The sequence below is a fragment of the Culex quinquefasciatus genome, chromosome 3, assembly GCF_015732765.1.
Source record: "Culex quinquefasciatus strain JHB chromosome 3, VPISU_Cqui_1.0_pri_paternal, whole genome shotgun sequence".
NCBI lineage: Eukaryota > Metazoa > Arthropoda > Insecta > Diptera > Culicidae > Culex > Culex quinquefasciatus.
Genome location: NC_051863.1, coordinates 195,746,888 through 195,760,388, shown reverse-complemented (window position 1 = coordinate 195,760,388; position 13,501 = coordinate 195,746,888). Strand labels below are relative to the sequence as shown.

The following is a 13,501-nucleotide window of genomic DNA, read 5'->3' as shown; positions in this document are numbered from 1 at the left end:
TCGAGCGACAAAAACTTTGAAAAATAGTTTTGTGAAATTTTGAGTATTTTAAAAATATGTTTTATTACTTTTGATATCTTTGAATGATCCCCAATCATTTGATACCCATTTTGTGGGAACATAAAATTTTGAGTAGATATTTTTTCCAAAAATATGTAGTTTTGTTTTTTAAAATATTACTCAAAATTTACTATATATATTTTCACTATCGAAATTTATGATATATTCCCGATGATTTCCTACCCATATGAATAACCCAAGAAAAATTTTAAGGATATTTTAGACAAAAATTACATTTTACTACAAGAAAAAAAATTAGCCCAGTTTTACATAATATATCGATGCCAGTGTGCTTTTTTGTTCTATCTAGATAGGAATCCTAGCAAGCTGGGTACAACAGAGCACACCGGCATCAATTCCACAAAATAGTAAAGTAAGATTCTGAGATGATTTTTTGAAAAAAATAAAATAAACGGAAAAATTACGAAAACGGGAAAAATCAACATTTTTAACATAAACTGCAATTACTTCCAAATTTAAACGATGTCTCCACCAGAGAGAAGGAAAGAGTTCTATCCAAACACAGTCATCATCGTCCGCAATCACAATCAACTAGCAAACCAAACCAAACAAAAAACAGGGGAAAAGGTTAACAGCATCGACACCTGGGCCCGGTGTAGAAGAGACCTAGCTCCCTTCCTTGACGAACAAAATACGAGATTGCAAGCAAAGAAGAAGGGGGAAACAAAGCTCGAAGGTCTGTCATCGTCAAGATTCGCGTGAGAAAATTTTCTGCGTTTTTCGAGGGTTGTGTTTTATGCTTAGCTTTTATTAAGATTAAAGGGTTTTTTTTCCTGTGTCGTGTACCATTCGGTCGCGAACGGATGTGTTAGGTTTTGCGACTTTTAAAAACATACTCCTCGTGATGGGAGTTGAGAGAGTGGTGATTAGTAGGTTGAATCTGGTGCCGGGACTTTTAGATGCTTTTATTCACTACAACGTGAAAATGTTGCTGCTGGCTGCTGGGACGGCGAATCTGTAAACGAGAGGGAGAAATGGGGAATGTTAGATCAGTCAGTAATCTTGAATTTTTGACACGTTTTAGACTTTTCTTTAAGTAATGTCAGTGAAACAAAATAACGAATCACTATGAAAATTCATAAGTCCGAACTTATATTTTTGTTGTTCATCATAGAAAAAAAATACTTGAATTAGCAATAAAAGTTTAATAGTACCAACCTTGAGATCTCCTTCAGCGCGATAACCAATCAGATGATTTCGATTTGGTCAACCATCTGCAATTAACAAAAAGAGAAGAAAAATTTAGTATGTGAAAACAAGATCATTTTGAAGAGCTTTTTAAAAGGGGGGCCAACGACTTTCATCAGTGTTTATTTGTAACCATTGTTGCTACCGAGCAGTGGAGCGTCAGAGTATATTAAAAACAACATCATAGAAAACGGTTTGCTCCACCAAATTATGCTTGCATTTTAGAGTGTATTACGCTTACTTCAAACATTCTCGGAAGCTGTTAATTCCATTGGACGTCATCGCACCAACGAGCTGCAATCTGTAAACAAAGAGAAAGGATTTTAATTATTTTTGCGACATTTAAGGAGGAAAGACGAATTTTTGCAAATTTTCTTCGAGCAATCAGAAATAATTTATAATCACACTCATGCCTCCGAGCATTGGGGCCGTAATAGCGTATATTAAGAGTAACATCATTTTAAGGCTCGGGAAAACTGCAGTTTTTCATTTTGCTTGTTTGACGAAAAGAAATCTCACCTGCAATTTCCAATCAGTCAAGATGAACAGGTTTCAAAGACTCGGTGAGGTGCAGTTCCTGAGAAAGAGATGAACATTTTTTAGTGGTGATTTGACAAATAGCTTTAACGCAAACCAATTGAAAGCTTTGATCAGTTTTCAAAAAAGTTCTAATCAACGGATTTCATTAGTCTATCTTGCGTGAAAAGATTCATCATGAAAAGTGGGATAGAGTTGAGCAATTCTCACAAAAATAAGCAAAATTGTTGGAAAACAATAGAGTAATTTGCGATTATTTGTTTATGATGAAAGTTTTGTGAGTACTTTTACTGTGACCAAAGAAGTTATTTGGATTTCGATCTAAAATCTGTATCTTGAGAACAGATTTTCTGATCGATTTGCTGTATTTGGCAAAATTGTAGGTATTGCTAAGGACTTCTCAGTGTAAGCTACACTACACTCTTTTTGTTGGGAAAATTGGCAGAAATGTCAAGTCGCAAAATCAAGCAGTAGCTCAAACCCCAAAACACGTCCAGAAAACAAAAATTTAGATTTTTTTTTCAAATTTGAAAAATTGGTTAATTTTGTATGAAAAATGTGATTAAAAAGGTTATTTCAAGTGAAACTTTTTTTTCTGAAAGTTTCAACGCAATACCAACAACTTTGCCAAATACACTAAAGCGATCAGAAAATCCGTTCTCAAAATCAGGGTTGCCAGATAAATCTTAGAATGCCAGACAAGTCGATTTTTTTTTAAAAAAAAGGGCCAATTAACTAAATTTTATATTTTTTTACTTATTGAGTGTTTTTGAAACTGTCTTGAGTTAGGGTCAGGGCTCGAATAGCAAAAATGAAAATGTTGGCAATTAGACCTTTTTTCTTAAAAAAAAACTAGAGGTTAGAAGTTAGAATAAAGATCACTTTATCATTATCTGAAATTTTTCACAATTTGTCTATTTCGAAAATCTTTTCAATTGAAAATTTTCAGCTTAGACCACAAGCTTTTGAATTAATCCATATCCTTTCTCATTCATAATTGGTAATTTTTTTATTTTTGAAGATTTTTGAAAATTTTAATCGCATTTTAGTTTGGAAACTTGTATGGATGAACCAAAATGACTTTTTTGCCATTCCGTCGTGAAACTACTTACTTTTCCTGTCATTCTTGAACGACGAAACAGCCTACTTTTCTGTACCAAAAATCGAGCCAAACATTTCATTAGGGCACAAAACCAAAAACCGCGATTCGAGAAAATCGCTTGCAAAAAGTGGACAACTTGTTTCAATTCCTATTTAAAAAAGAAGCCTGACTGTTGGTATTTTTACTGATGATACTATAAAACACATCATTATCCTCAACTCTGCTTAAATGCTTCTGAATTTTTGTTGATTTTCGCCAATAAAACTCAAAATTACGAAAAAAAATGCGGTTCTCATGCCATGGCACACTTTTTGCGGGCGAACGCCATTTTCGCTTAAAAAGCTGGATAGTAACCCTTTTCAAAACAAATGCTGAAAAGTTCTACTTTTCAGCACTGAAATGGATGCCGAAAAGTTGAACTTTTCAGCACTCGTTAGGAAAAGTTATACTTTTCAACATTTTTTTGATTTGAACGATTCATTGACTCAATGCATGGACTCTCTTCCTATAATTCTGTCCAAAGGGTGTTTTTCGGAATTGCAAAAAACGTTGTATGGAACTCGTTGCAAAACTTTATTTTTCATCACTTGTCGTAATTATCTAACTCGGTGAACTTCGTTGGATAAATGTACGACTCGTGCTGAAAAAATCCTCTTTTTGCAACTTGTTGGTCATAGAAAAAGTACGCTTCATCTAATCCAAAAAATAATCATGGTCTGAAGACTTGGAGAATTGCTCAGCTTGAAAATGTTGTTGAAAATATTACCTTGAAAACGAAGAAAACTTCAGCTTTGAGAAATCCGTCAATGAGCAATCTGTAACAAGCGGAAAATAAGACAAGTTAGTTTTTTTTTCAATTTTTTATTTGGAAAGGTTATCTCGATTGAATAATTCAATCAGCAAAGGTTAAGTTTTAATCAACAAAATTCAGTTGAAACACGGTAAACCGACAAGCGGTTACACATCATGGAAATACGAAACTTTTATCTTTGTTTGAGATTTATTTTGGGCAAACTCACCTCTCAAATCGCGCGATCTTCTTGGTTCAAACTTCAATCAAAACAGTGCGAAATCCTGAAAAGAATACAAATGAAACTTGTTAGCAAAACGCGTTTTTGATAGCGTAAATGATTTTGCAACATTTGCATGGTCAGAGCTTTTGAAAAAAATAGTTTTAATCACGGGTTTTTTTCATGTCAAGCAAGCGTGCAAAAGCATTAAATCATCATGGAAAAAATACATTTTCTTTTTTAAGTTAAAAGAATGCTCACCTCAAAATTCGCCGACACCAGCAAATCCGTACCACTTGTGATTATGATATCTGCGAAAAGAAGAAGACAAATTTGTTAGACATTTGTTCGAAAAATTCATCAAATTGAGATTGGGTTCAAATTGCGCATCAGTGCTTTTAACGTAGTCTTAATCAATGGCATTCTTTAGGTGTCCAAAGGTCTTATTTAAGCAAATCATCATGAGAAAAGCGCTGACGATTTAGTTGAATTAATCAAGCTTACTCACCGAAACTATGTGCAAACAGCCTAGGAATTGGGCAAACTCCGTCGTCGGCACCGGATTACGAATACTGTGAAATAAAAAAAAAACGAAGAGATTTTTTAGTTAATGTCCTTGAAGATTTCAAATCGTCGATTTGACTTTAAAGGCTTCAGTGCTTATTACGTAGTCTTAATCAATGAAGTTCTTTAGGTGTCCAAAGGTCTTATTTTAGCAAATCATCATGAAAAAGAGGGGCGCAAATTTTAGTGGAATTAATCAAGCTTACTCACCGAAACTATGTGCAAAAATCCCAGGAAAAGGGCAAACTCTCTCTCGCCGGCACCAGATTACGAATACTGTGAAAATTAAACAAAAATACAAAGAAATTTTTAGTAGATGTTTTTTTGGAGATTTTAGATTTGTTCAAGATTTGATTTGCAATGCTTCAGTGCTTATTACGTAGTCTTAATCAATGGAGTTCTTTAGGTGTCCAAAGGTCTTATTTTAGCAAATCATCATGAAAAATTTGTTATAATTGTTTTTAATATAGCAAAAACTCACCTTTAGTTTTACAATTACGATTATTTAGTACACATCTAGCGATTTGATCTGTAAAGAAGGAAAGAAACGTCGAATTACAAATTTGTCTAAAAAATCGCACCTTTCAGTCTAGAACGCGTCAGTCAACTACTTAACGCAGTTATGTAAACAGAACAGTTCTTAAGTAAGGTCATAATTATCAAACCCAAACACCTCCCACACGAAACTCACCTTAGAACGCGTACCGCGTCCGGATGTCCTCGAGCTTCTTCGCGACCTCGTTCGGCGTCCGGCCCAGATCCGTCGCGATGCTCTTCTGCTTGGCCGGATCCATCGAGGTGAACTGCTCGCACAGATCCCCGTCCATGACGTTCTTGACCGGGTAGTAGTAGCTGCGGAAGCTGAGGTGGTCCCGCCCGCACAGTGGCGGATTCTCGTTGCGCATGTGCATCTCGAGGTGTTGGAAAAAGTCAAAGTCTTCGCGGCTGGTGAAGGGAACGAGGGCGCCCACGGTGCCGGACATGGTCGCGTAGATGAGCGACTCGGAGCCGCCCGGGATGAGGGTGGCTTTCTGGAGCGACATGATGGTTTCGCCGAGGTGGAATGTGCACACGTTTTCCGCCTTTTGGGAGGCGCCGTTGAGGAGGCCGCGGTCCCAGAGGGCTTTGTTGCCGGTGGGGTCTTCGTCGACGTCGTCGGAGACGGAGTGGGGGAGGCGGAGGACGGACACGTTGCCGAACTTGTCGGCGGTGGCGACGGTGTCGTAGTCTAGGAGGGTTGAGGTGGTGATCCAGCGGGGGTGGGTGTCGTCGGCGAAGATGATGAGTTGGTTTTCGGCGCGCTTGTACTTGACACAGTAGATGGATTCTTGGACGTCGGAGACGAAGACGCGCGAGCCCATCGCCTGGATGTTGACGATCTGGTTGGGAATGTGTTTGTTCTCGCACTTGCGGAGGAGCTTCTTTTTGCCGAGGTCGTAGATGCGCAGGACTTTGCCGATGCCGACGAGGACGCGGCCTTGGAAGGAGCAGATTGCGCCGGGGGCGTCGTCGATTTCGGTGCGGTGGTAGTGTTCGAGCTGGTGCGTGTGGAAGTCGTACTTGTAGACGTCGATGAAGCCACCGTTGGTGATTTTGGGGTTGAGGGCGAGATCTTTGGCCACTCCGGCCACGACGTACCACTTTTGGTCGACGGTGAATCGCACCAGGGCCATCGACATGACGGCTTCGTTTTGGGCGAGCTGCACCTTGGAGTAGGTGTGGCCGTTGATGGGGTCCATGACGCGGATTTGGGACGCCCACATGCCGGCTCCGGCTTTCGGGGAGGAGAATTGGTCTTCCGGGAGGACTTCGTTGATGAAGGCGTCCGCCATCTCGTTGGCGAGTTCCTGCTCGTCCTCGCCGGCGGCTTCGCGCATTTCGTCGGCCATCTGCTTCTTGCGGATGTTCTTGGTCTCCTCGGTGTACGCGTTGTGGTCGGTTTCGCTGATGATCAGTTTGCCGGTTTCGTTGTGGATCAGAAAGCGCTTCGGGGTGTACTCGAGGGGGAACGTGATCTGGTTGAAAACAGCACCGAGCTTTTCCAGCGCCAAAATCCTCAGCGTGTTGGTTGAGATGGCCACGATGCCTTCGGCGCACTGCTCGCTAGAGAAGCCGGACGCGTATTCGAGGGTTTCGTACGACAGCGGGGTTAAATGGAATCGGTTCTGGTAGTAGTAGCTCAACCAGGTGCGACTGGACATGGCCAGCACCGCTTCCGAGCCCTGCATCTTGATGCGGAACAGCTTCACCGGTCGCGACCCGAGGTAGCGCGTTCGCGTATCAGCCAAATCCCCAGAAACCGGATCCAACACCGTCCTCAACAGAACTCCGTTCGTCAACCCGATATTCAGGTAGAAACATCCCGCCGTTGAAACGGTCCCCTCCTCGTTACTCTCTCCGGTGCCCATCTCTACGATGCACAGCGATTCGGCCGCCGACGGCAGGGCCTGCATCGATCGCGGGGACAAGCAGTCAGCGGGATCGAGCGAGATGATACGGACCGTGTTGTCCGCTAAACCGACGGCCAAGAACCAGGCACGCTGCTCGCCGGCCGGGACCGAACCCAACGCCATGCACATCACATCGCTGGGCATCTTCTTCCGCTCGGTGTACTCGTTCAGTTGACCGGTCTGGAATCAGGAGACTTGAGTTAGGACGTTGTTTGAATTTGGTAAGGAAATTGCTTTGAAGTTTTCTACTCAGCACTGCAGGACACCGTGGTAATCTTCAAAACAATTCCGCGTAACAGGTGTTCATCATGGAAAAACGAATCCCAACCCTGCAAGAATCTTAAACTTACCGGATCCATCTCAAAGTACACCAGCTCCCCGCCGGACAGCGCAATCACGACCTGCCGGCTGTTGACCGCACACTTGATGATCGTCTTCTTGCCGGGGGCCTTCCACTCGTTGACGCGCTTGTCCGCGCGGATGTGCCGAATGCCGTCCGGGTAGACCTGCACCAGGGCGTCATCACCGAGGGCGGAACAGCACAGCGTCGGGGTCGTCCCGAGAAAGCCACTGTCGGTGACCTCCTCGACGGTGTCGCCGATGCTGAGCACCAGCGTCGCGTTCACGAAGGACACGATGATGTACGCGTCGAACTCGTCTGCAAAAGAGAGGGTGGTGCGAGGTTCGATTTAGTTCCGAGAGCTTAGAAAGAGTGTTTTTTTGTGGTGAAAAAGTTGCCTAACCAAAATGTTCTGTTCTGTTACGAGCTTTTTTGTGTAGTATCGCTAGTCTTACCTATTGGCGACGGATTTTTGGGTTCGCGTTGGCACACACTTTGGGCACACCCAACTCAACCACGACGGTCTGAAAATGAGAGGAAAAACTGGTGTTTGTGATACTGTTTTGATTGTTTGGCGATCTTTCGCAAGTTTTCAAGTTCAACTTTGTTTCGCAATCAAAACACCAGCTTTTGTTATTAATACTTGATACTCGGAGGAGGAGGAGAACGGGCCAACTCAACTTACAGACTAAACGCGGAGCTGACTGACTGACTTGTAGGGAAGGAACTGTAGCTGATATGGTTTATCTACCGCGGTCACGGCCCAACGGGCTACGCCAAGGATCAGGAATATATCAACTTTGGTCGACCACAAAAGATGCGGGACCGATTTGCTCTTCGACGGCGGGGTACGACGACACATTGAGTTGGGATCGCCAGCCTCCGGTTTCGGATCCAGGATCCAGGACTAGTCGAGTGTGTGTGGCGACGACGGTCAGTCAGCTCCGGAAGGTGGGACGGGAGCGTGTGGGAGACTTACCGTCCGCGCGTTTCTTGACGGTCCAGACGGCGTTCGGATTACCGGGCAGCTCGGAGACGGCCATTTCGGACACTTCCAGACCGTGGCGCAGGACTCGGATGGAGGAGCGGGGTCCGCGGCCGCACGCCAGGTACAGCTGGGGCGTGTCCTCGTTGGCGAGATCGGCCACTTGGCAGCCCAGGATCGGCGCGAACGAGTGGATTTCGTCGACCATGACCAGGTTCTTGAGCGGGCGTGGGGCGAAGAAGAACGTGTCGCCTTCTTCCAGGGGCATGGCCGAGCTGAACTCGGGCTCGTCGTCGTCGTCACCGAGGTGAGCGATCTGGTACAGGTAGTGATTGCCAAAGTCGCACGCCACAAACAGGAAACCGGTCTTGAGCACGCACATGGCCGTGGCCGGCGGAACCGTGTCAAAGTACTTGAGCTTGATCTCCGCCACGACGTCGTCGTCCGTCTCGAGCGTAACTTTGAAGATGTCTCCCTGCTCGGTTTGAACCAGGAAAAAGAACATCGACTTGGTACGGTGCGTGGCCGAGCAGATGAAGATCATGCCCCGTTCGGGGTCGTCCAGGTCGTTGCGTCGGCGCGGAATCGGACAACGGATGTCGTGCTGGTCGCCGAGATTCTTGTACGTCAGGTAGTTCTCCGAGCAGATCAACACTCCGGACGGGCCGTCGTTTCCTCCGGGCACGGAAATCAAGAAATTCGCGTGCTCTTCCAGCGGTTCCGAGTACTTCCGGACCACGTGGTTCAACCCCAAGTCCAACTCGTAGAACGTCAACGTCTGCTGCGTCTTCGCCGCAGCTTCCCCCGTCGGATCCAGATCCGCCTCCTCGTAATCAATCTCCAAACAGGCAAACATCGGGTTCTCGAAGCCCACGTCCACTCCGACCATGTGGTACGTCAACGTGCTCGACTTGTGCGCCTCCAGCGGCGAAGAAATGGTCAACCGCGCCTCCGAATCTCTGTTCAAAATGTAAACCAGTTTCTGCTTCTCGATCGCCCCGATCATCACGGCTCGACCCTTCGGGTCAATGGCCAAAAACTGCCCCGGAACGATCCGCCGACAGCCGGACTTGCCGAACGTTTCCTGGTGCACCTTCTCGAGCTGGTTCTTGGCCGCGTTGTACTCCAGGATGACAATGCGGCCCGAGTCGGAACCGACCACGGCATAATCTGCGGGAAAAATTGAAAATTAGTCGCTTTTCAAGATTTCTGTTGATGCCAAATTCAAGCCGGCAAAAACTGTCCCGTCGGAACGTGGACGGCACCATTTTGAAGAGATGACCGTCCGCCTATTGTCCAACGGTGTTGCTTTCCCTTGAATTATGACATCCGAACCCAGGTGAGATGGGAAACAAACGTTAACCTATATCAAGGGATCACACTTTTTTCCCAAAATTTAAATCTGTACTCGCAAGTTTCAATTCGAAGCACGATTGACCACGCTTCGAAAGCGACATGCGAACCTCCCCCCTTTCGGGGGGAAGACACTCTCGGCACCGTAAGTGAGTTTTCACCCGTGACCCGGAAATTTTGGAATCGCTCACGGGTGAAGCAAGACATGCCGTACTAAATCTCAAGTCCCAAAGTTGCAACCCACCTTTCGTGCCCCCCGTCAGCCGGAACGACATCAGCGACCGGATCACGCCGAAAACCTCCGTCTGGAGCAGCGTGTGCACCTTCCCCGTGTTTGGGTCCGGCCGCACCAGCTCCAAACTTTTGCCCTTGCTCAGCAGAATCTCCTGCTGCTTGGTGCCGGCGAAGCAGCCGTGGACCGCGTGCGTGATGCCGGTCGCACGCTGCAGGATAAAGTTGTACAGATACATTGCGGCGTTTCGATTGTTTTTGCTTCAAACCGGAACCGGATTTCGTCCTCTAGCGCATCTTCTCTTCGCAGCGGTTGCTTGGATTTTTCAAGTCTCTGTGGGAGGGAGAAGCGAAAAACAAAATGTCGGATTAGGGTTTGAGGTTAGGTTTGGTTGTCGGAAACTTAAAATCGATTTTTCAGTAAAAATACACTTTTTTCAAGAAATTGCTCTACTAAATTACAATAAAAACACAATTGTGAGCAATTTGATCATAAATTTGAACCGAATTCAGCAATAAATTTGAAGAAAACAGGACTTGAAAGTAACGCGTCAGCACGCTTGCGGTGCCAGAAACAAGAAGCCACTTTAAACGCTGAAAATCGACGAAATACCCACAAATTAACTTACCAAAAGGAAGTAGAAGCAATTTTTCACATTTTCACTTCATTTTTCCGAGCAAACTTTTACTAAAAGTTAACTCTTTTCTAGAACTTTGATCTTTTTCTCCTCTTCTCTAAAAAGAAAACGCCGAACCGATGACGTTGAAGTCCGCGAACGAAGTGAACGAGCCGAATGGACGAGCAACGGAAAGAAGTCCACCGGAAAAAAGAGGAAAGAGAGAGAGAGGGGAGTTGGTCGGTTAGGTCAACTAGACTTTGGGTCAACTGAGAAAGTGTAACGCACAGGGTAACGCAACTTGTTGGTTACAGGAAAACTCAAGGGGTTAGACTCTCGCTACACGGTTTTCTGAACAAGCGTTTGTCTTCATGGTGCGATTGGGTGCGCGATGGTGCTGGCGGTGTGCGCGCACTCAGTTGACGCGCGGAACTGTCATAGAATTTCTCTGCCAAACTGGCACCACTTCATTTTGAAATGTCAAAATCGAAGAATGTTTACCGTGTTTACGAAGCTTTCTCGAACGGAAAAAGCCAAGAGGGACTCAAAACATGGTCCGGTTTTACGATGGGGCCCTGAAGGCGGTGCAGCGGTATGTCTTCCGGAACGGTCATCTGCAGCGGTTCGAGCACCTGCTGGCCGAGTAGTTGGAGGACGGTAAATTTCAGCAAGGAAAATGAACTAATCGCGAGCAGCTGTTTTGACCGGTTTCGAAGACCGTCGGAGAAGACTTAACCTGATCATCGCGAGCAAGTCGCTTACTTCTTCGTCCGTTCTGCGCCAACTCCATCCACATGCTCTCCTCTAGTCGCATGCTGTCTTCTTCAGTGGTAACCGGGACGGGTTCATCATCCGAGCGTTTTGATTCAGGCACCCTGCAAAACTTCCTCACCTCTTCCTGTGTCGGTCGGACTCCGAGAATGTGGTAACTCCCTCAATTGAGTGCGTTTCACCAAGCCGGAGATGCTCGACTAGATGCAGAAAATCCTGCGGCGCTGGTCAGGCTGGTAGGTTGGCAGGTTAATTCTTGAAGATTTTAGGATTTTGACCTTGGTGAAACCTCTTTTTACGCCGTGCGTTACGTTTTTTCTAATTAATTTGTCGATTTCTCTGGAACGACGCAACATTTTTGCAATGTTTTAAAAGCAATTTGTAGGTTTGGTTCAGATCTACAAAACGCTTTTTGAAGCTTGCAAAAAAATGTGTGGTTTAAGAGAAATCTACGAAACAAAAAGCGTAACGCCACCGCGTAAAAAGAGGTTTCTCTGTATTACATTTTAGAGATTTTCAGAAATTTTGAAATTCGAAAATACAAATATTAAAATATTTTTTAAAAAATCAAGGTTGAAAATTCAAAAACAAGAAATTCCAAGAGAAATTCGGAATTTCTAAAATTCAAAAAAAAATCTTATTATTTCAAAATCGAAACAGTTAAACAAAAATCAAATTGAAAGTTTAGAATTCAAAAGCAAAAAAAAAATAAAAGTAAAACTGAGATCCAAAAATCTCATATTTTAAAACATTAAAAAATTTAAGCTTTGAATTAAAAAAATAAAATAGTTAAAAAAAATATTTTGAAGATATAAAATTTATTTTGAAATATGTGTATACACATATTAAAATATTCTAAAAAATCAAGATTGAAAATTCAAATACAAGAAATTCGGATTTTCGAAAATTAAAAAAAAAGAATATTGTTATTTTAAAATTAAAAAAAACTGTTAGGCCGTTGCAAATATTTTTTGAAGTTTATGTCCCTCGACTCTGACCAAAGTCGAGGGGGGGGGGGGGCAAAAAAATAAAAAAGTATAAAAATTGAAATTACGAGCCATGGTTTCAACATTTTAATGAAAAAAGTGTTTTTAAATGCATTATACACCTGTCCAGTTGTTTTGCCATCATTAGTTTCCAAAATATCTAAGTATTGACGAAAATTTTATTTTTTGCGAAAGTCGAGGGGTAGACATAAACTTTGAAAAATATTTGCAACGGCCTTATAAATAAAAATAAATAAAAATTAAAAAAAATACCGAAAAAATTAAAAAAAAATTGAAATTGAAAAGATTAGAATTCAAAAGCAACAAAATAAATAAAAGTGAAACTGATATCCAAAAATTTCAAATTTTAAAAATTAAAAATTTTCAAGTTTTGAATTGAAAAATTAAAAAAGTTTAAAATCTAATTTTGAAGATATAAAATTAAAGATGTCAAATTGCCGAGCAAATTGCAATGATTTTTCTGAGATTTATTAAAAAAGTCAGAAACAATATTGAAATTTAAAATGCATAAAAATAAAAAAAAAATAAAAAAATGAGAAACTAAAAACTGAAATTTTGGGATTTGTAGAATTTTTAAAAGTTTTTACTTTGCCTTTTGATTGTTTTTTTTTAATGGTATATATTTTTGGATTTTGATATTTAGATTTATACATAAAATAATTAATAATGTTTGTCGATTATTACAAACAAATTTATTCTTTTTTCAAACATAATGTTATCAATAGCAATAGCAGAACAATAGTTTTAAGCCAACAATCTAATCAAGAAGTTTCCACTAATTTATCCCGGTGGCCATCCCAGCTGCCGTCCGCCGATAACGTGCAGATGCAAATGGAACACCGTCTGACATCCGTGTTCGCCATTGTTCACCACCATCCGGAAACCCTCCGGAGCTCGCTCCTTCCCCAGCTCCCCCGCAACCTGCATCAGGTGTCCGAAAATCGGCTCATCCGCCGCCGTACCGTCCTCTAGCTTCGCGATGCGCCGCTTCGGAATCACCAAAAAGTGGACCGGCCCTTGGGGAGAGACGTCGTTGAAGGCCAAGCAGCGCTCATCCTCGTAGATTATGTCCGCTGGAATCTGCCTCCGGATGATCTTGTCGAAGATGGTGTCCGCGTCCGGGACGGAAGGCTTGACGGACAGGAAGCGGGCTGGATTCAGGAGCACGTTCCGGAGTGCCCCGGCGGAACCGAGCAGCCGGTTCATGTTGATTGTTGTTTTGTTGGGAAGTGGTCTGATGTTTTGATTGGAAACGTAACGCCACC

General features: G+C 43.2%; 2 protein-coding genes across 4 annotated transcripts; both read right to left on the bottom strand.

The window, feature by feature from the left end:
* Positions 1-797: 797 nt before the first annotated feature.
* Positions 798-10,618, bottom strand: LOC6038682 (splicing factor 3B subunit 3). Of its 3 annotated transcripts, XM_038260621.1 has the most exons (15): positions 10,471-10,618; positions 9,855-10,175; positions 8,252-9,427; positions 7,283-7,590; positions 5,174-7,112; positions 4,964-5,011; positions 4,693-4,758; positions 4,427-4,490; positions 4,180-4,229; positions 3,928-3,982; positions 3,675-3,723; positions 1,789-1,846; positions 1,511-1,570; positions 1,240-1,295; positions 798-1,036 (listed from the first exon to the last, which is right to left on the bottom strand). In XM_038260621.1, exons 2-5 carry the CDS (start codon positions 10,078-10,080, stop codon positions 5,175-5,177), a joined length of 3,648 nt encoding a protein of 1,215 aa, XP_038116549.1. In that variant the 5' UTR covers positions 10,081-10,175; positions 10,471-10,618; the 3' UTR covers positions 798-1,036; positions 1,240-1,295; positions 1,511-1,570; positions 1,789-1,846; positions 3,675-3,723; positions 3,928-3,982; positions 4,180-4,229; positions 4,427-4,490; positions 4,693-4,758; positions 4,964-5,011; position 5,174. The 3 variants fall into 3 exon arrangements, with proteins under 3 accessions (XP_038116549.1, XP_001848437.1, XP_038116550.1); XM_001848385.2 differs by lacking the exon at positions 4,693-4,758; XM_038260622.1 differs by lacking the exons at positions 798-1,036; positions 1,240-1,295; positions 1,511-1,570; ... (6 more) ...; positions 4,964-5,011; positions 5,174-7,112 and adding an exon at positions 7,728-7,796 and having other exon boundaries at positions 7,448-7,590.
* A 2,278-nt stretch (positions 10,619-12,896) lies between these two features.
* LOC6038681 (uncharacterized HIT-like protein Synpcc7942_1390) lies at positions 12,897-13,501 on the bottom strand. Its single transcript, XM_001848384.2, has one exon. It carries the CDS (start codon positions 13,440-13,442, stop codon positions 13,017-13,019), a length of 426 nt encoding a protein of 141 aa, XP_001848436.2. The 5' UTR covers positions 13,443-13,501; the 3' UTR covers positions 12,897-13,016.

What these genes read in the sequence shown, in the direction of transcription:
- LOC6038682 (XM_038260621.1), bottom strand. Translation starts at nt 10,080, where the DNA reads ATGTATCTGTACAACTTTATCCTGCAGCGTGCGACCGGCATCACGCAC. An exon ending in GCTGACGGGGGGCACGAAAG is followed by an intron (nt 9,428 to 9,854) that starts GTGGGTTGCAAC and finishes TTTTTCCCGCAG; the next exon opens with ATTATGCCGTGGTCGGTTCC. An exon ending in CGTCAAGAAACGCGCGGACG is followed by an intron (nt 7,591 to 8,251) that starts GTAAGTCTCCCA and finishes TCTCTTTTGCAG; the next exon opens with ACGAGTTCGACGCGTACATC.
- LOC6038681 (XM_001848384.2), bottom strand. Translation starts at nt 13,442, where the DNA reads ATGAACCGGCTGCTCGGTTCCGCCGGGGCACTCCGGAACGTGCTCCTG.